The sequence below is a fragment of the Pipistrellus hanaki genome (genome assembly GCF_964339955.1).
Source record: "Pipistrellus hanaki genome assembly, chromosome: 6".
Taxonomy (NCBI): Eukaryota; Metazoa; Chordata; class Mammalia; order Chiroptera; family Vespertilionidae; genus Pipistrellus; species Pipistrellus hanaki.
In genome coordinates this window covers 50,882,937-50,909,175 of record NC_140508.1, presented here as the reverse complement: position 1 = coordinate 50,909,175, position 26,239 = coordinate 50,882,937, and the positions used below count along the sequence as shown (strand labels likewise).

At 43.6% G+C, this 26,239-nt stretch overlaps 2 protein-coding genes across 3 annotated transcripts in view; one reads left to right on the top strand and one right to left on the bottom strand.

The window, feature by feature from the left end:
* Positions 1-1,909: 1,909 nt before the first annotated feature.
* Positions 1,910-6,757, bottom strand: TIMM21 (translocase of inner mitochondrial membrane 21). The gene is made up of 6 exons (XM_084887174.1): positions 5,811-6,757; positions 4,646-4,708; positions 4,452-4,549; positions 2,926-2,999; positions 2,733-2,838; positions 1,910-2,629 (listed from the first exon to the last, which is right to left on the bottom strand). The coding sequence occupies exons 1-6, from the start codon at positions 6,103-6,105 to the stop codon at positions 2,534-2,536; spliced, it is 732 nt and encodes a 243-aa protein (XP_084743300.1). The 5' UTR covers positions 6,106-6,757; the 3' UTR covers positions 1,910-2,533.
* A 235-nt stretch (positions 6,758-6,992) lies between these two features.
* The window catches only part of FBXO15 (F-box protein 15), a 38,000-nt gene continuing 18,753 nt past the window's right edge, over positions 6,993-26,239 (top strand). The window contains exons 1-8 of one of the 2 annotated variants that reach the window (XM_084887167.1): positions 6,993-7,174; positions 13,436-13,546; positions 16,269-16,373; positions 17,799-18,041; positions 18,555-18,764; positions 20,131-20,257; positions 21,609-21,691; positions 22,787-22,929. In XM_084887167.1, coding sequence (XP_084743293.1) covers positions 7,065-7,174; positions 13,436-13,546; positions 16,269-16,373; positions 17,799-18,041; positions 18,555-18,764; positions 20,131-20,257; positions 21,609-21,691; positions 22,787-22,929 — 1,132 coding nt within the window. In that variant the 5' untranslated portion in view covers positions 6,993-7,064. The remainder of the gene's footprint in view (positions 7,175-13,435; positions 13,547-16,268; positions 16,374-17,798; positions 18,042-18,554; positions 18,765-20,130; positions 20,258-21,608; positions 21,692-22,786; positions 22,930-26,239) is intronic. The other variant, XM_084887166.1, reaches the window with a different exon arrangement.

The following is a 26,239-nucleotide window of genomic DNA, read 5'->3' as shown; positions in this document are numbered from 1 at the left end:
CATTTTCCCATGGTTATACAGAACCTGAGTACAGATATTTTTTCTTTTGAAAAAATAGTTTTGATTATAAAAGTAACTTAATGATAAGCTCGTATCTTAAAGGGGCATGGTATGGTATACTACGAAATGGGAGGTACATAAAGATGAATTTTTAGGAAAAATCTGTCCTAAACCTTAAAAATAGGGTTAGGAGGTAGGCTAAACGCCAGGCAGCTGAGACCAGGTTTCTGGGACACTATGGTTTGAGCAGGTCCTATGAAAAGGTGGATGACAGCAAGCAGACCTCTCAGCCTGTTAAATGTTGCCATGTCAGTCAAGGATAAGGGTACTGAAATGGGACATTCTATTGGAAAGAAGAAAAAATGGGCGAGACAAAGACCAAGTTAGGAGTTCACCCAGCCAATTCAAATATGTTACATCAGGGAGACAAGATGTCTGCTGTGATACTTTCTATAGTTTGTAAATGTTTGAGATCGTTCACAATTAAAATTAAAAAATATTTTAAACAAGCGGTTAAACTGAAGTATAAGCTAAACTAAGCAGGGAGATGGTCTAAATGCTGGTGATTGCTTGCCTGGGGGCCCATCTATCCCAAATATCCTACAAGTTCAAGTACCCATCAGAAATTTCTGCATAGTTCTGAGGGTGAAGGGAAAAGCATTTTGTGGGGATGCCACAAAACTGAAGCTACCATAGATAAGGACATTTTTAGACATGTCCCAGCACCTAGCGAACTTTATACAGATATGTGATATGCTCTTGTTAAGGTCACTGTTTTCCAAATACCCTGTAACTATGTCAGATAAAACAGGTGTCAATATTCAAACAGTCTTCCACACAGACTTAAGTGACTCACTTCCCTGCTGCTTCCAGCAGTGATGTCTTGGTGCGAGTTCTAAAGGGCTGGGGCACTTCATGGGGACTTGCTATGGTCCAGGCATTTGTACCTGCTACCTTTCAGTCATCCTCACAAGCCAGCCAGTGAGGCTGGAGGCTAAGGTACCTGCACAAGGCAACACAGCTGGTGAGAACAGAGGCAAGTCCTTTAGACTTTAGGGCAGTCACTTTCCCACTATGTACAATGGCCCTGATTCACGGAGGGAACATACGAGATATATTAGATCACCACAACTCATATAATGTGCACTATCTTCCTATGACCACTTTGAAGAGAATGTACTTATCATTTGGTTCCTACAGTTTTCAAGTATTTTCAGATATTTATCTCATCAGATACCAAAGTATATGGAAGGTAGCTGTTTATGACATGTTAATTTTTATTCCACAGTTTTTATATAGCTACTAGAGGCCTGGAGCATGAAATCTGTGCAAAGGAGGGGGGAGTGTACCTCAGCCCAGCCTTCACCCTCTCCAATCTGGGACCCTCCAGGGATGTCCGACTGCCCATTTAGGCCAGATTCTGGTAGGATCATGCCTAAACAGTCAGTTGGTCATCCCTCTCACAATCCAGGACTGCTGGCTCCCAACTGCTCACCTGCCTGCCTTCCTGATTGCCCCTAACTGCTTCTGCCTACCAGCCTGATCACCCCCTAACCACTCCCTTGACAGCCTGATTGATGCCTAACTGCTGTCCCATGCAGACCTGGGTCCTCCCCAACTGCTCTCCACTACATGCCTAGGTCCCCCCATCTGCCCTTCCCTGCATTCCGGTCACCCCCAACTTCCCTCCTCTGTCGGCCTGATCCCTCCCAACTGCCCTCCCCAGCTGGCCATCTTGAGTCCACATGGGGGCAGCCATCTTGTGTGTGGGAGTGATGGTCAGTCTGCATATTATTTTATTGGATAGGTTAGAGGCTTGGTGCACAGGTGGGGGCCGGCTGGTTTGCCCTGAAGGGATGTCCCAGATCAGGGTGGGGGGTCCCTTGGGGCATGGGGTGGCCTGAGGAGCCTGTGGTGGTTTGCAGACTGGCCACGCCCCTGGCAACCCAAGCAGAAGCCCTGGTATCTGGGTTTTATTTATCCTATACAATTGGCGACAGCCATTTCTGTTGAGATTTATGTATCTCCTATAATTGAAACTTTGTAGCCTTGAGTGGAGGCCTAGGCTGGCAAGGGCAGGCGGAAAGCTTGCTTCCTCCATTGCCTGGGAAACGCAAGCCTCCCTCCTGCTCTCTGTGGCTACAGCCATCTTGGTTGGGTTTACTTGCATATTTGCTCCTGACTGGCTGATAGACCTGGCTTATGGGTGTAGCGGAGTGATGGTTAATTGCATACTACTCTTTTATTAGGTAGGATATTACATAAAAAAGCACAAAACAATGAACTCTATTTTCTTATTTACATGATGCCCAGGATCACCTAAAATATGCACTATTTCAAGATTTTTATTCTACAGGAAAATCTGATTTAGTTAGTCTAAATGCAACAACTACCCAGATCCATTCACTTTGATGAACTGTACTCTTTCCTGACCTATTCAAAACTGACTCTGGGAGAGCCGTGCAGAGCAGAGCTGACAGTCTGCACCATGCAACACCCATGAGGAAATGGCCTGGGTGCTGAGCCTTTCATCTCAGGATCGGTTATCTTCAAGGACAATAGTTCTTCTAGGATAAGTTTCAAGGTCTACAAATATATATCGGAATTCATATTCACCACTTTCTGGGTTCTGAAAGAAAAAAAAAAAAAAAAAAAAAGATTTCAAGGTGGCATTTTTCCTTCCAGTGCATTCCACAACTGCGCACTTAGACCAAGTCTCCCCCCCTCCTCACCTCCTTCACTTCCGCATGCACTGTCCCCTGCTTCCCAGGCTCGGAACCCTGGATGTAGAACTTCACTCGCACGTGTTTCAGCCCATCCTTTACATATTCAATAAAACTGTCAAGAAAAGGAAAGAACAAACACCTAAATCCCTTTCACTTAAAAACAATCCCAAGCCTTCCAAATGCAAGCCACGTGCAGTACCTGACGTGCTGCCTTCGACCACGTCTTGTCAGCTCCCCATATCCTTTAATAGGCTCACCAAAGACACTGATTACCTGCAGAATAAATACAACATTTTATTATTTAATTTAATTTTTTTTTTTTTAAGTTTCTTAGGAAAATATTTCAGTAAGCCTAGGACCCTTTCAAAATGACAACTCCAATAATGAAAAAAGAAAAGCTATCATAAAAAAATCACCCCATAACTAACTAAAATATTTCCTGTGCAGAGACTGATCCAGGTAACTTTATGGTGCTGCTTGCAGCTTTAGAATTGCATTGGTGAAGTGAAGCTACTCCCACTCTTCACAAAAAGAAGCACCACCAGTGCTCATATATTTAAATGCCTGAACATTTGTAGTGAAATTTATCTAATGGGGTCTAATACTAAAAGCTATGGGGCAAAAATTTTTTTTAAGTCATTAAGCCCAGTGGGAAAAAACCTCACATGTTTAAATATTTAACGAACATAAACATTTAATAATGACCTATTTAAAACAAACCAGGTTCTATAGGTGTGAATCAATTACTAATGGCAATGAAATGGAAATATAATTTTTATTGAATTTAAAATGCAAACACTTTGGAACCTTAAAAAAATGGTATCAAACTAAAACAAATGTTGCCTCAAGTCTATAAAATTTGTCTTATTTTGTGTTGGGCATCTTCAGCATCACATTTTTCTTTCAAAAGTTTAAAGAAATAAAGCGTGAGAAGTAAACTTAAGAACTGTGGAGCTGAGACGAATGGCACAACTGTTCAAACAACATAATACTAGTAAACACATCAGTACCAAACATGAGAGCTTTCTAGTCTTTAACCAGGTACAGTGCTGACAACATTGACTATTGGAATTTAAGTATCTGTAGAGCTCTTTTAGGCAGCAAATTAAGTTATGACTTCATACTATCCTACTCTGTTTATTCTCTGTATTTTGTTTTGTTCAAAAGGCTGAAGATCTAGGAAAGGCTGAGTTTGTGAATGACATCTCTTTAGAGATGCATCCTAACATTTAATTATGCTACTCCTATTTATTTTCAGCTCTTTGTCAGTTTCCCCTTCTGCAAATGGGATAATAGCAGAACTCGACACAATGGTTTATGTACGATTTAATAAGGACAATGCACTGAAATGCTAAGCACAGTCCTTAGCTCATACTATGCTCTCTATAAGAATTACATATTGTGACCATGAAGTCTCATAATAACAGTCTTATAAAAAGGAATGATGTGAGAGACACTTAAGAACTGTGTAGCTGTTTTAGACTCTGGTATATTCTAAACATTTATTATCTATGATAACTAGTGAAATGACTTTGTCTTATATAATTAAGATGAAAACACTGTCAGTGGATGTTTGGGTGCAAGTATAGAATAAAGAGCTAAAAGCATAAACAACTCAAACATTATTATTATATAAATTTCACTAGTCTTAGAACCAGTATGTGAGTTCTGCCTACTCTCTCTTCCTATTATCAGAGTTTGTGTAACTCTACCTTGAGGACTCACCTCGGGATGTGATCTGCACTTTTCTAAGGCTTTCCCATATATCTTATTAGGACTGGATGAAGAAAAAAGTTCTTTAAATATCACATAAAACAGGCCACCTGAAAGTCACAGAAAAAGAAGATCAAGCAAAGTCAGGGCGATACAATTAGTAAGTGAAATAGATATTCGGCTTTTATACTTGCTGTGTTTTCAACCTGTAATGCTGATTCCAATAATCACCACTATTAAATAGGTAAAATCTCTTCCAGCTTCTTTAACTGTAAAGAGAAAAAAAGCACTGAGTCACACCTGTGCCAGACACAAGCAGGAACCTTCAGTATTTCTAGGTGAGGTGTGGACTTAGGACCTATGAATGGGTTTGTGTTCTAAAGCAGCTGTTCTCAAATGTCCCTGTGAATCAGAACCAATCAAAAAACATCTGAGAGGGGGATGGTAGAGATGGTGCTATTCTTAAGAGACTGAAATGTACAAGGGTGGTGGTCCCCATCATATTCCCATGTCATTCACCAGTCTTCCTCTTACAGAATCCACAGATACTAGAGGATGACATGGCCCAGAGAACACATTATTTTCCACCTCTGTTGACAAGGAGCAACAGACAGTAACAGTGGATATGTATTGTCTTGCCCAGGATTTGTTACCTTTCCCAATGTGTGATAATATAGTTTACGTAACCTGGACATTCTGGGCCTGGGATGTCTAATACAGCAGCAACATGCCACACAGGGCTATTTAACTTAAAAATTGAGTTCCTCACACTAGCAACATTTCAAGTGCTCAACAGCCACAGGTGGCTAGTGGCCACCATACTGGGGCAGCCCACATACAGAACATTTCCATCACTGAACAAGTTTTAATTGAATAACCATGCTCCAGACTGAGCATAGAAAAAAAATGGAAGCTCATAAAATCCTTGTGAATGGTTGTCCTAAAGAGCATTGCCCTGGCTATTAGAAAACCGAGATTAGGAAAAATCTGTAGTTAATATTCAGTTGTGTGAAACTGGGAAAGTGTGCCTCCTACATTACAATACTAACGTTGGGAAGATTGAATGTCAGAGTCAAATGGATGAAATAGCACCTGGACAATCTCTTTCCACCCAGAACTAAAAGTTGAGAAAATTTTTGTAGACATAATTCAACAAAGTTATATCAAAATCAACTTTCAAATTTGAGTTCAAATCTATGGAGAATATTGCATACGCTTATATTCTCTGATGCTAAACTATGTTTAGCGGTTCTACGTTTTATTTTGTGTGAGTTGTCTTTCCAGCTTTTGCATTGAACTTCTACAAAAAGGTATGGGCAACTGTTGTCATGTTTGTTGAAAGTCTGGTCCTCACAGGAGATTTCTCTTTACCTTTCTGTGCTGCTGAGATGGCGGTTTCCCCTCTCTGACTGTGCACAGATACTTGCTTGTTGCTGTCCTCCTTTGCCCTCTGGAGGCCCTGTCCCTGTGTCCAGATGGTCCTCGGGGTGACTCCAAGGATACATCCAGACGGCACCGTTTTCTGCTCGTGCAGCCCCCATCTCAAACTGGCCTCAGTCTTCAAGCAAGCTTTGTTAAGTACAAAGTATGGCAAATACGAGCGCTTCCCCGAGGACCTGTGCAGCTTCTCCGTATACTGTACAGCTCGTAGAAAAGAACAAATCATTTTCACAGCAACCCGCTCCGTTTAGGGAAGATGACAACTTCCACTAGCAAAGCTTCACTGGCCCCTCCACGCCCAGCCCGGTGCGTGCTCAAGTGCACACATTCACGCCGGTAAGGGCAGCACTGCGTGCACGACAAAAACGTTAGCTCCAGCAGCGTTAAGACGAAAGGTCTCCCGAAAGAAATTTGCTGTCCACCTTCCCTTCTCTTTGGTCCTTTTTTTACTTGAATAAATGTGTTCGGCTTACCTTCTAGGCTGACATTCACACTCTGCCCGCCATGCCTTTGCAAAGTAGCCTGGGAAACCACTAGGAATCCTGGGAATAGTAGTTTGAAAACGTCACTCCTCGCGGAGTTGCTGCGGCGGGGAAGACACAAGGACTACATCTCCCACAGTGCACGGTGGCCAGAAGCAGGCGGTACTCTCGCCGTCTCCCAGACGACCTTGCGCGGATGGCCCTACGCTGCACTTACCGTAATTTGTTTTGGCTGGATTCGCGCAGCAGTTGTGAGCAAAGTAGTTCTAGAACGCACCAAAGTCAAGTTAGCATTTGCAAACTGTGTGTCCCTCGATTCTCTATAGAGGACTGCGTAAACTGAAAATTCCTCGGGTCTGATGGTGGCTTTCCCCTCCCTTATGGGCAAATTATGGATAGCCTCTGAATTTCAATTCTTCTCTCCCGCTACCCCCCGCCCCCTCCGCCTGCCCCAAATTAGAAGTAGCGCGAACTACCCTAGAGCTGAAAAGTGGAGAGGAACGAGGCCGCCATAGTTGCGACACGGGGTTAAAAAAAACTCCGAGCGCTAAGAAGTTTCTAGAATCCTCCAGGGGGCGGGTGGAAAGACGCGTCTGCCTGCGCGCCTCGGGGGAGCGTGCCGGAGGTGGGTGGGCGTGGCTAAGCGCGAGTGGCGCCGAACCTTCGTGACTTCGCGCTGCCCACGCTTTGCCGCCAGGTCGCCATGGCGACCGGACGCGCCCGGCTCCTGCACCAGCACTGGCTGGGAGTCCAGGCGCTGCGCCTGCCTCTCGGCGGCCTTGGCGCCATCCCGGGGAGCATCCCAGGGTTCAGGTGATGGTCCCCTCCCTTCCTGCCGCCCCTTCCCATTCCTGTTCTCCGGCCCCTCTCTGGCGCGTCGCGGGCGGCTCCTGTTAAGGAACGGTCTGGAAAGACGGCGGGAGGAAGTGTCTTCCACTAGGAAGCGTGGGGTCACCTCAGGTCATGGTATGAGTCGAGGAGCCCCAGGAAATCTCCCCTCCCTTTCCGTTAAGTCGGTTAGTGGGCACTGCGGGCGTAGGAAGCCCCTCAGCCCCTGAGCAGCGGCTCGCGGCTCGTGGGCTCCACCTGCCCCGACACAGGTGCCCGCCTCCAGGTCCTGGAAGGGCAGCGCTCCGTAGCGCGCCCCCAGAGTCCTTCCTCATTCAGAGACCAGGAGTCACCTTTCGTCTTTTTATGACTTTATAGCTTAGAGAAGTAGAAACGTTATGATTTTCTGTACCGACCACGATTCCTGAATACTTGAGGACACAGGACCCCTAAGCAGATCCCCCGGATGGAATGCGCCCTCCAGTGCAACGCTTTCTTGCATTTCCAACACTTTCTGTTAGGCCAAGTCTGAGTCTCTAAGCAGGATGTCTTCAAGAGGTCACCCCGCAGGGTTCAGATCCGAACGGTCTCCTGCTGGTGTTCCTGCTGGGGCCTGTGGTGGTCTCTCCTTCTGACGTCTAACAACTCGTCCCCTCCATTTCTCTTGGGGTGCCCAGGAACTGAAGAGGGAGGGGGGTCCTATACCACACCGAGAAAAGGCAACTTTGAGGAGTGAGATGGGGAAGGGGCAGGGAGCAGAAGGCTGCAATTGCTTTACTGATCTTAACGCCCAGGGGAAATGGCCCTTTTCCCAATGCGAATGAGCCAGCCAGTATGTGAGAAGTATCAACCTGCTATCATGGTACTTTACTATTCATTTCATCCCGAGCGTTCCTAGCTCTGTACCCATCATCCCGGTTAGTTTACCAGGTGTAGGGATAATGCTGAGGACAGTTTGCATTCTTGAGAATTACCTTTTTACTTTGAAGTCTTCTTGATATACAGATGTAAAAAGTTGCCCATGTTATGCCTTCTAATACACCAGATGTATCTTACCCTTAAGCATTAAAAAGGAGTTGTTACTTACCAGTTTCACTACTTGTCAGTTTTGTTTTCCCGATTCTCCAGGACTAGGTCCCATGTCCACCCTAGGGTTCCAGCACCTCACTTTCTCCGGTTTCTGAAGCAGGGACCTACCTGCCCCTCAGTGTTATGGCAATAGTTGGTTCTTGAGTGAATATCTGTAATGGTAGATACATTGCAACTCTTGAGACAAATGCTTGCAAAAATTCTTGGAAGTAGGAGACAAAGGCTGGGATTTAAATAGGGAGCTTAAACTTTATTTTTTTTATTTCTTATTTTTTCAAATATATTTTATTGATTTTTCACCGAGAGGAAGAGAGAGGGATAGAGAGTTAGAAACATCGATGAGAGAGAATCATCGATCAGCTGCCTCTTGCACACTCCCTTCTGGGGATGTGCCCACAACCAAGGTACATGCCCTTGACCAGAATCGAACCTGGGACCTTTCAATCCGCAGGCTGACGCTCTATCCACTGAGCCAAACCGGTTTTGGCGGGAGCTTGAACTTTAAATCATTTTGCTACTATTACTTAGTCTTCTCCCCTCCCCCACGATGTTTTATTTATTTAAAATAGTTGTTTTAATTGATGAGTATCTTGCCGAAACCGGTTTGGCTCAATGGATAGAGCGTTGGCTTGGAGACTGAAAGGTCCCGGGTTCGATTCCGGTCTAGGGCATGTACCTCGGTTGCTGGCATATCCCCAGTAGGGGGTGTGCAAGAGGCAGCTGATCGATGACTCTCTCTCATCTATGTTTCTAACTCTCTATCTCTCTCCCTTCCTCTCTGTACAAAATCAATAAAATATATTTAAAAAAAAAATAAAAAATAAAATAAAATAGTTGTTTTAATTGATGAGTATCTTGACTAATTTAACTTATAGGACCTTGAATTTCCCTAGTTTGACTTAATGAAATTATAATTTCTAGAGGTTGTAAATAATCTGAAGTTCACTTTAGGGGAAAAAAAAGAAGATAGTTTTTATATGTAGTGCTCTGGGCCTCTGCTTTGTATCCCAAACAAGTCACTGTGATTGCCTAGTTAATGCCTTAGTTTTCTGATTTGTGAGATGAGAGACTTCTGAGATCTGTGTTAATTGTGGGAAAACATCAGCCAAAACCGGTTTGGCTCAGTGGTAGAGCGTCGGTCTGTGGACTAAAAGGTCCCAGGTTCCATTCCGGTCAGGGGCATGTACATTGGTTGCGGGCACATCCCCGGTAGGGGGTGTGCTAGAGGCAGCTGGTCGATGTTTCTCTCTCATCGACGTTTCTAGTTCTCTATCTCTCTCCCTTCCTCTCTGTAAAAAATTAATAAAATATATATTAAAAAAAATTAATTGTGGGAAAACATCAATAAATAGGCTGTACTTTCAAGTGAATAGGTGCCAGTAGGTAGGTGAACACATGGAGTGTCTTCCCTACATGTAAAATAAATGCAGCAATTGGGGGAAGTGTTAAATAATTTAATTGATAAATAGTGTAATCGATTTTTATCACAAGACATACACACATATGTTATCTACTTGAATACAACATTTGAATTAATTTTTAAAGACCAAATAAGACACTTCAAAGAAGTTTTGAGCTGTCTGTAAGTTATGCCCCTAGATATTGGGGACTGGGTACCCAGGATGCTGTGAAAGGTTTTGAGAACCACTGCTCCAGCCTGAAGGATTGTGCTATGAGACTGATTCCATAATTGTGTGTGTGTGTGTGTGTGTCTCAATGTTGAAATCAAAACAACAAAAAACCCCCAATTTATTACACACTCAATATATTAAGTAATGTTAGAAAGTACATTAAGTTCTGTTCTTTCAATCCTCCAGCCCCCATTTAAAAGCAACCATCACCAAAAAGCTTTGTAACCTTGTAATCCTATGAATCAGATCTATTACTGGTTAACACCTGTTGTCTTCCCTTCCAGACTTCTTTTCTTTGTGTATTAACCTTTTCTCTTAAGAGAGAAATAAAAAATAAGAATACATATAATTTATACTTATAGCATGCATTTTCAGTTATGTTCTTAAGCACATAGTTATTGAATGCCTTCTGCATGCTGGTCATGTTGTGGGTGCTGAAGAATCAGCAGTGAATAAAACTCACACAGAACACCTTGCCAATATGGAGCTCATCTTCCAGGGATAGTAAACAAGGAGATAAATAAAATGTATAGTGTTAGATGGTGATATGTGCTAAGGAGAAGAGTAGGGAAGGGGTATAAAGTATTTATGTGAGTGTATGAGTATATGTAAGTACATATATGTGTGTGTGTGAGTGTATATGAGCATGTGTAGTGTGTGTGTGTGTGTGTGTGTGTGGTGTGAGTGTGTATGAGTATGAGTGTGTGTAGTGTGTGTGTGTGTGTGTGTGTGTGTGTGTGGTGTGTAGGGCATGGATTGGAGTTTTAGAGCTTGGCTGAAGTTCTCAGTGAGACTCCTGAAGGAGGTGAGGGAGTGAGAGGACACTTGGAAGGACATCATGAACTTGTTTCTGTCTCACAGGCTTTCACCTGTGTTGGAAATATACCCTTTCACTGACTGAGCATTGTTCCTTGTACGGAGGCCATGCAGTTTAACCAACCCCTCTCTTTTTCCCCAGCAGACAACTTTGAGATGGACTTTCCTGAGTGAAGTGATAGGGCACATTGTTTCGCCTTAGGCTATATTTCTAGAAATGAAATTCCTGTCTTAAAAAATGTGTGTGCCTTTAATGGTCTTAACAGACACTTCCAGGCTTGGCTTTCCTCACTGTGTGCACCAGTTTCTTCTCCAGGCCCTGAGTGAGCACGCCTACTCATCTGCCATAGCCAGTCTTCATCATTTATTTGTTTTCGCTAATTTGCTAGGTTGAAATGGATCAATACATCATGTTAATTTACTTTTCTCTGGTCCTTTGTTAAGACAGCCTTAGAAAACTAATCCTATCTAATAAAGAGGGCATATACAAATTGACTGTCATGCCATCACAAAGATGGCGGCTCCCGGCCCCTTAGACCCCGTCAGAGTACCCCAGTCCTTTCAGCCACACTGGGCGTGTGTGTGAGACAGGTGCTTGGTGTGGCTGGTCCCACCTTCAGCGCCCCAGCTGCCCAGGACCGGCCTGAGGCACAGGCAAGCATTGGATGTCAGTTGCCCAGCTCCCCAGGGACGCCTGAGGCTCAGGTAACTAGGGCTGACCAAGGTTTGTGCTGCTGGCAGTGGCAGCAGCAGAGGTGTGATGAGGGCATTGCCTTCCCCTGATTGCCAGTTCACCTCCTGTTCCTGAGGGCTCCCAGACTATGAGAGGGGGCAGGCTGGGCTGAAGGACCCACCCTCCAGTGCATGAATTTTCATGCACCAGGCCTCTAATAGAGTTAGAAAATTGTATTTTACCTCTCACTACTGGGTTAGAGCCAGGGCAGTGGAGTTGAAACTTTTCTGTTGTGGAAATCTTTGCTTAAACAAAATTTTCAGCAGAAGTACAAAAATATATGGCACTTTTAATTCTCTGATTGAAAGTGGAGCGGCATAGCTAAACTTTCCAGTTTAGCATCTCCCTGCCTTCTGTCCCTCTGCTTCCTGCGCTGCAGAGCACAGATGAGGAACCACTGCGTCAGCCTAATTGCTTCCTGTTTCCCCTCCGCACACTGGTTAGAGTCATAGGACAAAGGCACATGGAGTGCCTTTCGCTGGAGCTGGAATGGAGAGGCAGGGTAGTCAGCATTTTTCCCCTCGGTGAATTTGTTACCCTCTGGGATCTGGAAAGGATTCTGGCAGGCATTCCACCTCTCTTGAATTGGATGCCAGCATGCAGATGATAGCTTATGTTTACTGAGGACTTGCTAGGTGCTGCTCAGAAGCACACAGGCAAGGCCAGGTGATCTGGGCGCTTGCTGATGTGTACATCTCGTGTGTTGTCTCTGCATTCAGCGTCAGGCTATGCTGAGTTCCTGGGTGGTGCCCTCCCCGTGCTTCCTAAGTGCTGCTTGTGCTGGGGGTTGAGGTCTTACCCTGTTCACACCTGTCCCTGTGGATTACATTCAGCTTCCACAGACATTGTTGACCTTCTTTCCAAGTTCTTGTGATCCCTCATTCCCCCCCCCCAATTATTGCCCATGTCTTCTTTGAACAGTCCAAATATATCCAGGCAACCTGCTTGGTGGAAAGAACTGATGTTGGTTAAGCTGTTGGTCAGCTGGTGAACAAAGTACAGACTCAGAGTATGATGCGGATGAACTGAGCATACAGTTAAGTACGCTCCAGGCCTCCGTCCTTTCCTAATGAGCAGGCTGGACTGAGGGTGAGTCAGTAGCTGGTGTGCATGTGGTAAAGCAACCACTTCCAAATCTTTCCAAGAGAAACAGCCTATCACAGGGAGCAGCCTCTGCCAGCTGCTGCCTAGAAACAGGAGGCCGTGGGCTCAGAGGCTTTCTGGGCTTTTCAGATCCCTGCCCAGCTGCCACTGAGTACCACTGTTTTTGAGGACTAATTTTAATAAAAAAACAAAACAAAAAAACAACACATTTTGGGAACTTCTGAAAAGGACTAATTGCATAAAATATTGTACCCTGCTTAATCATATCTTAAAAGCCATAGATGGTAAAGTTCACTATTATTTTACATACCACTAAATAATAAAAAAATAGACAATGAAAGTATATTCCATTGCATGTGAGGGGTCAAAGAGTGAAAACATTCATGGGTGAGTGTGTGGTGCTTCTGCGGCCGTGACTGCCGAAGCGAACCGGTCCTTGCCCCTCACAGGCCAGCGGAGCTGTGGCTCCTGTTGGTGTTGGCGGGTCTGGGGCACAAATCTAATGTTCTTTTCTTTTTCAGGTTCTGTTGTTATATTATTGAAATTGGACAGCTAGTATGTTTTATCTCCTTCCTTTTTATTTCCACTGAGTACATTTTACAGAACCTCTTTGCCGCTGGTAGCCTGTAAGGGGAGTGAGTGTGAGATGTTAGTTTTAGGACCCATCAGACTAAGTCCAGTTTTCAGGCTCCTGACTCAGGACTCAGGTTATCTTCAAGGCTGACCCCCCACTCCCCCTGTGTCTTTCTTTGCAGAGATGAAGTTTCACCGTCCGTAATCTTTGGAGTTTAGGAATCCGTTAAAATGCTGTTGTGGGGAATGGGCAGTTCACTTTGCATTTTAGTGATTTGAATTTTCCATGTTTACTTTCAGGAAGGGGCCAGGTGTCCAGTCTGCTGCAGCCGGTGCCCCTCGGAGGCAGCATGCCCCGTGTGAGAGGCACCGCAGGAAGGCCTCCCCCCACTGCCCTGTGCTTCTGGACAGGTGAGGGGGTGTCGTCTGCCACTTTTTTGGGAGGCTGTTGGGATGGAGTTATTAGAGCAAGTTATAAGCTGCACACACCAAGCTGTTATTCTGAGCTCTCTAACAATAGAACTGTGTAGGAAGAATCTATAACCCGGAGAGTTTGATATGAGTCAGCAGCCTGTCTCCACCACCATTATTAGACTAGTTTTATGAAGCTAAACTTCTAAAAATGATAAGTTGATTTAATTTTCCTTTAAAAAATATTTTTGGAACTTCTGAAAAGGAAGCCTTTTCTTTAAAATTATTCACTTTCCAAATGATAGAGACCCTTGAAAAAGAAGAAGATTAAAGTGTCATCCTCTAACTCACGGTTGGGGAATGTTTGGCCTGAGGACCGTATAAGACCCATGAAATCATTTGATCTGGCCCTGCATGAGTTAATTGAATGTTTGACCAAATATAGCAGGGTAATTTTTAAGTTGATAATTTTGTGTGTCTTGCAAATGATGTTATAAATATCCAGCCTTGGCCAGTTTGGCTCAGTGGATAGAGCATCAGCCTGTGGACCAAAGGGTCCCGGGTTCAATTTCGGTCAAGGGCAAATGCTGGGTCTTAGGCTCGATCCCCACTAGGGGGCGTGCAGGAGGCAGCCAATCCATGATTCTTTCTCATCGATGATGTTTCTCTTTTCCTCCTTCTCCCTTCTTTGAAATCAATAAAAATGTATTAAAAAACAAATAAATATCCAAATGTGCCTTGGCAGAGAAAAGATTCTGTACCCCTGCTCTAAATGTTCAGGAAGTCTCTGAATTTTTAGTTTTCAGGATTTTGGGAACCCACAGCAGGATTCTGTACTGTGGCCTCAGCAATGGTATCTATGGAACATTTTTTTTTTTTAAATTGCACTTTGAAATTGATGTTGCGATGCCTGTGTATTCATGCTGTTCTGAAATTTATGGAGTGCTAGCTATATGCTAAGTGTACTGTGGAGCCCCGAAGGCTTGGAATTATCACAGACATTTTACAGTGGAGGGAGTGAAGCTCACATAGTCTACAAATGGCAAAATTCAGATTAAAACCTAAGGTGCCTGATTTCAAGTTTTGGTTGTTAGTACTATTTTCATAACTAGCTCAGCTAACAGGGCACATACTTTTAGTGTGTTTTTAAAAAGAAATGAAAAGCCAAAAAGTAAAAAACATTAAGGATATAAATTCTAGCTCTAAACCCTACACTCTGGGAATAGGATCTGTTCATACTACATCTGATGTAGTAATAGAGCAGATTCATTCAGTTATTCCTCTTTTTTTCTGAGGATCTACCTCATTCTTTCTCAGTGTTATCAAGTTTTTAGGGGGGATTGTTTTCCTATAAAATGTTTGGAAAGCTGGATTTCATCATAACTTAAATGTTTAAAATAATTAAAATCATAATTAGAGACTTTGGGCAAGCCCTTTAAAACTTTCCAGATGGTTTTTCTTTTTTTAAATATATTTATTGATTTTTTACAGAGAGGAAGGGAGAGAGATAGAGAACTAGAAACATCGATGAGAGAGAAACATCGACCAGCTACCTCTTGCACACTCCCTACTGGGGATGTGCCCGCAACCAACGTACATGCCCCTGACCGGAATTGAACCCGGGACTTTTCAGTCTGCAGACCAACGCTCTACCACTGAACCAAACCGGTTTCGGCTCCAGATGGTTTTGTTCCCTCCAATTCTTTATCCCAAGACACCCCCTGCCCATCTTCCAGTACAATCTTCTGTAGCTTCCTTCTGTTGCTCCCTTTGCTGAAGGTCACGGCCAGTGCTTTCTAGGCACTTATAGGGGTTTGTAGTACCCTAAGGTCGTAGAAACACAGGGGATATTGAGGATGCATCTCAGTGTTATATTTATAGGGCACATAAGTAAAAAAGAAAAAGACACTTGAGAAAACCTTAGGGGGTTTGGTGTTTCCCTGAAGCTCAGAGCAAGCAGTTGCAAGCTGAGGACCCACAGAGAAGGGGGATGCTCTGAACAGCAGAGCTCAGTGGGAGATGCATTGATATTTCCTATTCCATTTACAGTTTTTGTTTTGTTTTATTTATTAGAGGCCTGGTGCACAAAATTTGTGCACTTGGTGGGGGAAGGGGTGGTGTCCCTCTGCCCAGCCTGTGCTCTCTCACAGTCTGGGAGTCCCATGATCCATTGCCCCACAGAGGGAGGCCTTGCCTACCTGCCACAACACTCTGGTTGGTGACCTGGTGAGATTAATCACATCGCACCTGCCTTGGCTGGCCTGGTGCCAATGGGTGTCTGGATGGTCATTCCCCTATTCAGCCATTCAGTCGATTTGCATATTATGCTTTTATTATAATAGATTTTTTTTTTTGAGGAGTAGGAATTCTGTATTTTTCTTATTGATAGCTGAGCATCTATTCTGTCTCTTCTTTTATTTTCATTTATCTCTCCATGTAGTAATACTTTCATTGGGGAGGTAGTGAAATCCTGCTGTGTGACCCAGTGTCGGAATGTAATGGAAAGGCTGGGGAAATTAGCTCTTTGCACCTGGGGTCTTGGTGTTGGTGTCTGTCATAAGAATTGTACCAACCAGAGCATTTCCATGGAGAACATAACTGAAGGTGAGGAAGCTGGTGGCTTTATGTGCAGGATGGGTGTGTTACCGCCTTCTCTGTGGAGGTGAACAGCCAGTAGTTTTCCAGGTACCACACCCACCTCTCTGATCTCCTACCCTCTCAGCTTGCCTTCAGAAATCTTGCTGAAGATTCTGTCCTACCTGGATGCCACGAGCCTGCTGTGCACAGGATGTGTGAACAGGCGCTTTTATCACCTGGCCAATGACAAGTAAGGAGAAAGCCAACCCTCTCTGTTGTGTTTTGATGGAAGTCCTGAGAACTAGTAAGGTCGTTTTAACTAATTCTTTAAAAGTTAAAAATATTAATTTCAAGAGTATTTTTAGGCATACTATTTTATATGATTTATGTACTTGTATGAAACTTTCAAAGCTTTGCATTTCTGTGCTTAAAGAAAGGACTATTTTTTGCATGAACTGAAAAAGCTCAATCTTAGTATTGGTGGCAGGTGGCGTTTGGTATGCTGGCCAGGAGCACCTGCTGTGTCCTGAGAAGAACAGAGACTTCCCTCTTGGCTACCGGCCTTTTCATCTCTTTCTGCACTAAATAGAATGTAGAGACATAAGCCAGTAAATAATTAAATTTATTGATGTGGATGTCACCTTTAACATTAAAAAAGAGATTTTAACCTCTGTCCCAGTCTCCCTTAAGAGCAGTTTACTTCTCTTCCCTGAAGCAGAGCACTGGCTGGGAGAGAGGCGCCTGGCCCGGCTTTGGCCCTGAATGACAGAGCTGCTTCTGTGGCTTCTCGTGGCCTCCAGTGGGGTTGGAGGACCACAGACTTTGGGTCACAGCTACGTTTAAATTCCAGCGTTGCAGTTAATCAGCTTTCTGTATTTGGATCAGTTATTCCATTTCTTTGAGTGCCTTTGTGGGGTTATTGAAGAGGCCATGAAGTGGGGGGCTGAGAATGTGAGCTTGGGTGGAAGCTCTGTGGATTCAGCCCTGGTTCCACACTGACTCCTGTTCACAGATCCGGGCCAGATCCCTGCTTGTCTAGGCCTCAGTTGCACTGTCTGTTTAATGGGGACAGTATAGCAACTGTCCCGTGGATTTGTTGTAAGGATTAAGTGAATTTATGTATAGAGTGCTGAAACAGTGCTTACACACAGTACTCTGCAATGGTAACTGTCATTGTTAGTTGTTAGTATTCTTCATTTTTCTCTGTGCAAGCGGCACATATTCACTGCTGAAAAATTAAGACTTAGAAAACAAAAAGAACACGCAGGACAGTTGGTGTTGATATTTCTCTCTGTGTGTCTATATGTATATACTTACCTCCTTTCTGTATATACTTCTTGCCATTTTCCCCTAACAATCTCCTACTCAGTTATTTGTATAGGAAGGCCATGGTGTGGATGATCCCAATTTCATGCACTCACTCATTTTAACCTGTCCCTGGGAAACAAGATTTGCCTTTTATAAGTGTTTCTAGGGTTAGTGAATCTAGAACACTCATCACTTATCTCAGACTGCAGTTCACCTCAACACATGCAGAACTCTTAAGTGTTCAGCTGGGCACGTTGCTGGAATTAGACAAGTTAAAAATTATTGTGCATTTTCAAATGAATATATTACAAGGACAGTTAGTGGCAGTGTCTTTTAGCCTGTTAACTTCTTCCCTCTTTCCCCTCAGTTTTATTTGGATCAGAATCTATTCAACTGCCTTTTCACCTAAGAAATGTAACTGGAGAAATGATCCAGTAGAGAAGTCAGTAGCGTCTATGAACTCATTGTCAGTTGAGGACAAAGAAGCTGGATATTGGAAGAAGGAATATATTGCAAAACGGATAGCCTCTGTGAAAGCAGCTCTAGCTCAGGTCCTCAAACTTGTCAACCCCTACACGGGCCTTCCTGCCAAAACCAAGGAGGCCCTCAGGTACGCATGCTTCTCCCGCACCAGGCACTGCGCTTTCATGAGCACTGCTGACCTTGAAGAAGAACGATGGTGTAAGCTCAGACGATTGTGTGCCTGGGACATATGAGCACTTTATATTTTGAGAACCTGTTTCTTGATATTTGTGTGTGTTTATGTGCATGTATAAAATATATAGTATTTTCCCACTCTGTGCAAGTGGTCTCCGGTTTTTATGAAGAGCAGAAATAACCCAGTACTATGCTTTGGTAAAGCAAGGGAATCTGAGGTATTTCTCCTGGGTAGGATTTTTATTTATTTATTTTATTACTTATCTATGTATAATATTACCAGTACTGAAAACACAGATGTTCCTTAGGTGAAGAGAAAACGTTTAAAGGGAGAACTGTTAGGGCACATTCTGAGAACTTTGATGTTGGTGTTATGGAAGCGGATGCTTTAGAGATGATAAGTGAAATTGACTAACATTTTTTTTTCAATGAGGCCAACATTATTAGCTTGCTTTTATTTTTCCAGAATATCCGGTCTTGGTTGGGTAATTATATTGAAAGAAAAAAGTGGGAAAGAACATGTCATGGAGCATGCTGACCTTTTCATAAACCACTCCTCTGTCATGGTTGTGTGGTACAGCAAAAATTGGCCCTGTCTGGCCACACTATCAACCTTAGACTTATGCGGTGTGACGCCAGTCTTGATGGACTGGCACAAACCCCCCATCAAAAATGGGTAAGTACTAATTCAGCAGAACTTTTGGGTGAGAACATCTTATATGGAAACTAGAGGCCCGGTGCACAAAATTTGTGCACAAGTTGGGGGAGTCCCCTCAGCCCAGCCTGCACCCTCTCCAAGCTGGTACCACTTGGGGGATGTCCGACTTCCATTTTAGGCCCAATCCCATAGATCAGACCTAAACCGGAAGTCAGACATCCCTCTTATAATCTGGGACCACTGGCTCCTAACTGCTCACCTGCCTGCCTGCCTGCCTGATCACCCCTAACCTCCTTTGCCTCCTGGCCTGATCACCCCTTACGGTCCCCCTGCTGTCCTGGTCACCTCCAACTGCCCCCTTGCTGGCGTGGTCGCCCCTTACTGACCCCCCCTGCCGGCCTGGTTGCCCCCAACTGCCCCTCCTTACCAGCCTGGGTCACCCCAAACTCTCCCCCCCACCCCCCGCTGGCTTGGTCACTCCTTACTGTCTCCCCACTCCCCGCTGGTCTGGTAACCCCCAACTGCCCCCCTCTGCCAGCCTTGTCATCCCTAACTGTCCCCCCTGCCAGTCTGGTTGCCCTTCACTGCCCCCCCCCCCAACTGGCCTGGTTGCCCCCACCTGCTCCTCCTGCCAGTCTGGTCACCCTTTACTGGTTCCCCCTGCCTGTTTGGTCACCCCATGCAGCCTGCTGTTCAGTTGTTTGGTTGTCCCTCACTAACCCCCCTGCCGACCTTGTCGGCCCATGCATCCTGCTGCTTGGTCTTCTGTCCAGTTGTTTCAATCCTGACAGCCCCTAGCTTTTTATATATTAGGATACTAATTGGCATCACTTTGTAATTTAAAAACACCACCAGTATATTTTAATTTGATTATGTCCTAAGACTTCTCTTTCATCCTGGCTCAATATAGGATAGGAAAAGAATAGGATTATCACAGTGTGATTAGGTCTAAATTTAGGTTCCTTTTCTCTTGGTTATCTAAAACAGTTAGGGAATGACATTGTAGTTAACAAAATTTCCTGGATGATGGAACATGCACTGAGAGTCCACTTGATTGTGGCTGTGTGCTGGGTGTGAGAGTGCTGGGTAAAGGGTTCTTTCTTTTCTCACCTCCTTGATTCTTCAGCTTCTGCTGGCTCCAAAGAGTAGCCTGCAGGAGCCAGGGGGAGGGAAAGGAAAACATGGGTGGGGCAGATATTTGGGTGTGGTCATTTTGGTTTTGATTTATAATATTGTTTGTGTCACTTGCTCCTCAACATGCCACTTATTAGCAATTTGCACATTATTAACGTGCTCTTCCAAATCAGTTTTAGGTACACTAATAACAAACCATGGACATGAGAGCTCACTTCTCTCTTTCCTTTCTTTGACATGCATTGCAAAGACCTCGATGGCCTTCTCTAGTTGCAAAGTATAGTCTGAGTAACTTAACCGACTCCACCTTGGTTGGCTGTGACAGATTTGTTAGGATCTTCCATCTCAACCCAGGCCTCCTGGTGGGGCTGTGGAAGGTAAGACTTGGGCAGCCTCATGGGTTGTGACATCCCTCCCTCTCAACCCCATGTCCATTAGCATGGGTGGGACATCAAGTGTGCAGTCCTTTCAGACTTCTCATTCTGTTTTACTATCTTACTAGCTTCATTTTATAGCAAATGGTCCTCGATTCTGTGAAGGGTCCTTTCTGTTCTCTCACAGACAATAGAACACCTTTACTGTCACGGGATGTCCTGTCCTTTCCAGGCAATCCACGTTCCTTTCTCTTTTTCTGTGTCCTTTTCTTGTCAGCCTCTGTCTGCACTTTCCTGGGAGTCACTCCCACATGTTCCTGACCCAGTGGATGTGGCAGTGAGTGCATCTGCCCTCCAGGGAAAGGTGTAGGTTCTTTCCTCCCACCAGGTGAGGTTTCTTCATTCACCAATCAGGCCAAAAGCCAGCTTCCTCCTTGGGGCTTGTTTTCATTTCCATGAGAAGCATCTGTGCGATGTTCTCCTGTTTACTATGGGTTCCCCGGTGGCTTTGGCCCATGGATATTTTAAGGTAGCAGTTCCTAAATTTTAATTCGGAGAACTTGGTGTGTGTCCATGTAGGCAGATTCACTGGGACCGGCCTCTAGTGTCTCTCTCTGCTACTTTCTCTTTCCAACCTGCCTGGCTTCAGAGTCTCTCCCTCCCCGACTTGGTTGAGGCACCTGGGGGCAGGGCTGCAGTTTCCCTGACTGGAATCCACCTATCTCTTTGGGCCTGTGGAGTTATGGGACTCTGGTTAATCCAATTGGCCTCTGCCTGGCCACTGGGTCACCTTCACCAGGCAGTGACATCTGTGAGTTTGGGGAGGAATGGGTGTCAGTTTCTTGTACTGTCCCATTTTCTGGGTCCCTAACCTGATGGACAAGTGAAGAGCTGGAATCTAACCGTTCCCACTAGGTTTGTCCAGCTAAGCAGGTACTCGAGAGAGGAAGGCCATGCCATGAACGTTAGGTATTTGTGGAATTGATCTCGTGTTTGTGCAGCTCTTTCAGGAATCGTCTTTATTTTTGCAAAGAGCTTGAGACAACCTGGAACTAACAAGTCCTGTTTCCACAGTTACCATGTATAGTACAGTATTTTGCTATTTCACAAATATAAGGATGAGCCTCCTTTTACTGTACACTCTGCGTGTCTGGTTGAGTCATGGTCCTGCTGTCCATGTGACACATTCCTCTTTACTAGATGGTAGCACTAACAGAGCCTCAGCCCAAGGCCAGCTTACAGTTGAAGGTCTACCTTTGTCTGCAAGGTGATAGTGCTGCGAACTTCACCACGACCTTGGGAAAGATTAAAACATTTCAGCTGAAAAGTGTGATTTTACTAATTAATGTTTCAGAGAGCAGAAGAACTGGCTTTCGTCATGGCCAATCTGCACTTCCATCACCTCGTGGAGAAGAGCACATTGGGCTCGGCCACCCTGTACGTATCCGTCCATTGTGCATTTAGTTTTTGTCAAGTCAACACAAACAATTACAAGTTGATACCATCTTAATATTCTGAGAATAGCTACAAAGATATTCTGTTCTTAATCAGCAGACATAAACCCACAGGCATAATTACTGAGCTGTTACTGAGATAATTGGATTATTCATGAGTGCACATTTGCTTTATCTGTTCTGGGTTAAGGATTCTGTGCCTTGTAGAACATTATTTATAGGGCAAGTACCTACACTGCTGAAAGACGCAGTATGTCCTAATGCCTCACACTGTGCACTAACGTGAGGTCTCATACCTTGGGAGGCTTGCAGACCCATAGTTGCTGGCTAAGTCCGGCCTGCAGGTGTTTGCTTGGTCTCTGCAATGGAGGCCTTTCAGTGAATGTGAGGGTGTTCAAGTAAGGAACATGCTTTCCATTTCGCTACAGATGTCTCACTTCTAAATATTCCCTGAAAAGCTTCTGAGTGCTTTTGTTTCCTGTGTATTACTGTTTCTCATATTGAAGAAAACTTTTCTCATTGTGGCTCTGGGTCTTTTGCCCAAGTCCCTAACTTGTGGGGCTGTTGTAGGTATAGTTAGTTATAGGTGCGCAGGTGCTTTAACACAGGGCAGTGAGCACAGTGCTGAGCCACTGAGGAGCAGAGTTGTTGCCATGGGTGGTCTGTGGATCCCTATGGAGCTCACATCTCTGCCTTTTGTGTGTGTGTGTGTGTGTGTGTGTGTTAATCCTCACCCAAGGATATGTTCCCATTGATTTTTAGAGAATGGACAGGAAGGGGAGAGGCACAGAGAAAAAATTAATATGAGGGAGATACATCAGAGTGGCTGCCTCCTGCCCAGGACCCTTCAGTCCGTAGGCCGATGCTCTATCCATTGACCCAAACAGGGCTCTTTTTAGAAGTTGGTAGGCAGAGCAGGAGGCATGGAGTTTCCTGGTGTTGGAGGTTATTGGGGTTCCTGCAGGGAATTGATAGGGCTAGTGCTTTGAATGTATGCTAGTTTTTTAAAGAGTATTTTCAATCAAGTACTTTCTCTCTGATATTGACAAATTCGTGTGTGTTTTGTTTTGCTTTTTAGCCCCTATGAGCTGCCTCCTCACACCCCACTTTTGGATGACAGTTCTGAGTACGGGCTGCATGGCTACCAGCTCCACGTGGACTTGCACAGCAGCGGGACCTTCTACCTGTGCAGCACATTTCGAAATCTCTTTACCAAACAAGGTGACATTGAGTTTCTGTTTGAAATGGAAAGGTTGGGGAGTACATGGGACCCAGTTTTGTATCTGAGTTACCTCATACCTGGCCACTTTGCCCTCTCAGACCCCTGTGTCACCTGAGGATTGGTGAATGGCCCAGGCAGATCCCATCCCTTTAGCTCCTGCTCTATCTCCACCTTCCTTTTCCTCTCCCTCCTAAACATCCTCCACTCATCTTCTCTGCTGGTAGTTTCCTTATCGTTTGCCTCACCGTATTCCCTCTTTTAACTTCCGTGAGACTTATTTTATGGCTCAGAATACATAAATGTTGGCACACACTCCACTTGGCCTGAGGGAGAATGTATGTTCTGGTTGGGTGGGATGTCATCAGTGTCAGGACAGGAAAAGGTGGTCGAGAGTGCTGAAGTCTACTGCATCCTTGTTGATTTTCTGCCTGCTGGTCTTGCAGTCATGGAGAAAGGAATATTGAAACCTCCAACTATAATTGTGATTTGTGTATTTCTCATTGATGCTCTCTCCATTCTGGCTACTTCTAGTCTGAAGCTCTGTTATTTCATTCATAGGCATTGAAGACTGTGATGTCTTCTTGACAAATGGGCCTTTTTATCATTTATGAGGCAACCTTCTTTATTCCGGGTGATGGTTTTGTTTTGAAATCTATTCCACCTAATAAACACAAGCATTCCAGCTTAATTTTGACTAGTGCTAATGTGATATGTTTTCCCTCCTTAAACCCATTTATATCTATGCATTTGGTCACTGTGCTTCTTCAGTCCCTTATGATATATGGCAGTCCACCCCCCTTTTTATGCCATTTATTTGTTGAAATGGAATCTATTGTTTGTCTATACAATTTCTGCATTTTGGATGGTTGCTTCTAGTATTAACACGTTTCTCTGGTAATATTTAGGTTTTTTCTTTTTTCTTTTTTCTTTTTTGGCAAGAATCCTTCCTAGGTGATGCTCTGTACTTTATATTGAATTTATCAGAAGGATGTAGTATCTGCTTTTCTAAACATTAATTATATTAAGAACAATCAGGGACTCAGAGAATTTTCAGACTAGTCTTTGTATTATGGTTTACCAAGTAATGGGAACCTACAATATATTCACTTACTTATATTAGTGATTTTAAAATGATGATTCCCTAGTTGTAGTGTTCTTTCTATATCTATTAGCTAGGACTCTTCTGTAAAGAAGAATTTTCTCTTATCAACTACTTAGTTAACCTGAAATACGTTAGTATAGGAAAGACAGGGGACATGCTTGATTCTTTCTCCTCATTAATTTACAGAATAGAGAGTTAATGTTCCAGCAGTCTTCAAATATGACTTGTAAGTGTTTTTGGGAGGAATTGTTAAAAAAATGTCATTTATGTATTTTAGTCTACTTGCAGTCATTATTCTTTTAACTATTACTGTGCTCTGCTCCTGTGTGTGTGTGAGTGTGTGTGTGTGTGTGTGTGTTTTAAACATGGCTCCAGTCATCCTTGGCAGCTTGATTGCATTCTAATATGACAAGATTGCTCAAGCTCATCTCGTCTGTTTCCTGCCCAGTCTGGAATGAGTAGGTGCATTGGTTCCTTTTAGTCACCCTACACTGTGGTATTTAGAAATCATAGTATGGATCCTAGAGCTGCATGGTACTCTGGGGTTTTCATTCCCGTTAGGGTTTTCAATAGACAAAGCTAAGAAGTTTGCAGATTTTATGTGAAGAAATAAGTTATACATTTATTTAAATTAAATATCTTAGAAACTTTTAATGAACTTCTTAGATTATATATTTGCATATTTTTTCTTAGGCTGAAAGTCTGTTATAAACATCACAATATATAATAATTTCAGAAGAACAAAACTGATATAGCTAATAACGAGCCTATTGAATACTCTCTAAATTAAGGATTTCCTTGTGGTCCTTCATGTGCTTAAGATATATTATGCTAGAGATATAAAATTAAGTCACCTAAAGTAATCTTTCTCTGAGTTGGCGTGCTACCACTTTGATATGCAATTAGTGATTTTTCCATTTAATTTTTTATTTTTCAAGATTGTTTTGCTATTTTTCTACATAAAAAAAAAAAACTATCACATTTACATGGTTCCAAAGTTGAAAGTCTAAAACAAGGTGGTTTAGTGAGGTTTATGGGTACCTTGCTTCTTGACCCCTATTCTTTCCCTCCCTCCAGAGGTGACCCTTTATAGTAGTTTTTTGGCTTATTCTATAAGTGTTTCTCTTTGAATACATAATGCTGTACATAAATACATCCATATTTCTCCCAGTTTTTTTTTAAAAAATGGAGCATGTTACTCCCTTTTAAGTTCCTTGCTTCCCCCCAATTAATAATATATTCAATAGATTATTCTTCAGCCCGAGAGAGAGATCTTTCTTATGCTCTTCTTAAACAGGTACATTGAGAATAAAATGAAACGGCTGTGTAGGGCTGTGTTGAATGTTTCTCTCGGTGGTCCCCAGTCGTTGCTGTTACACATAGTGGTATAGGGACTGGCCTTGTTCACACTTCACTTCATAGTCTGCCAGCTTGCCTTGGGAAGCCTTTCTTAGAAATTGGATGCTAGGTCAAAGGGTGAATGCACATATATTCTTGAGAGACACTTGCAAATCCCCCCTGATAAGGTTGTACCATTTTGTATTCCCAACTTAATGGGGATATTATGTTAATAAAATGTTTTATTCCTAAGTATGTTTGTTCTAGGTTTTTAAAATATATTCTTACAAGTTAAGGTGTTTCTATTTCTAGATTAGTTTTTTTAAAAAATCAAAAGAAGTATTTCTTTTGATTTCTAGAGAGAGAGGAAGGGGAGGGAGAGAAAAACATCAATCGCCTCACCAGGGATCAAGCCCTCAATCTCGGGCAGGTGCCCTGACTGGATAATTGAACTGTCAATCTTTCCATTAATGCTGATAAACCTCTGAGAATGTTAGATGTTGTTATGACACACAGGGTGCTAAGCGAAATGAAGGACAGTGGAAACCGAGACGGGGATAATTCACCTTTGTCTGCTTTCTTCACAATAAAAACACATTTTCACCCTAAGACGACTTTACAGGAGATTGAGGTGTTTTTCTTGGCACGTGGTTCTATGGTCAGGCACCAGCAGAGGGCGCTGTTGTCATCAGAGTCACTTCCATGGTTAGAATAGTACAACTAGAGTGACTTCTTCTGCAGTCTTTTGTAGCTCCATGTGATATATTTAGCAAACCCTGGCTCTGCCAGCGCAGTTGGGCACGACAGTACTTTGCCCCTGTTTTTAAAGAACACTTTCTCTCTGTCAAGGAGAAACAGTTTAGCATCAT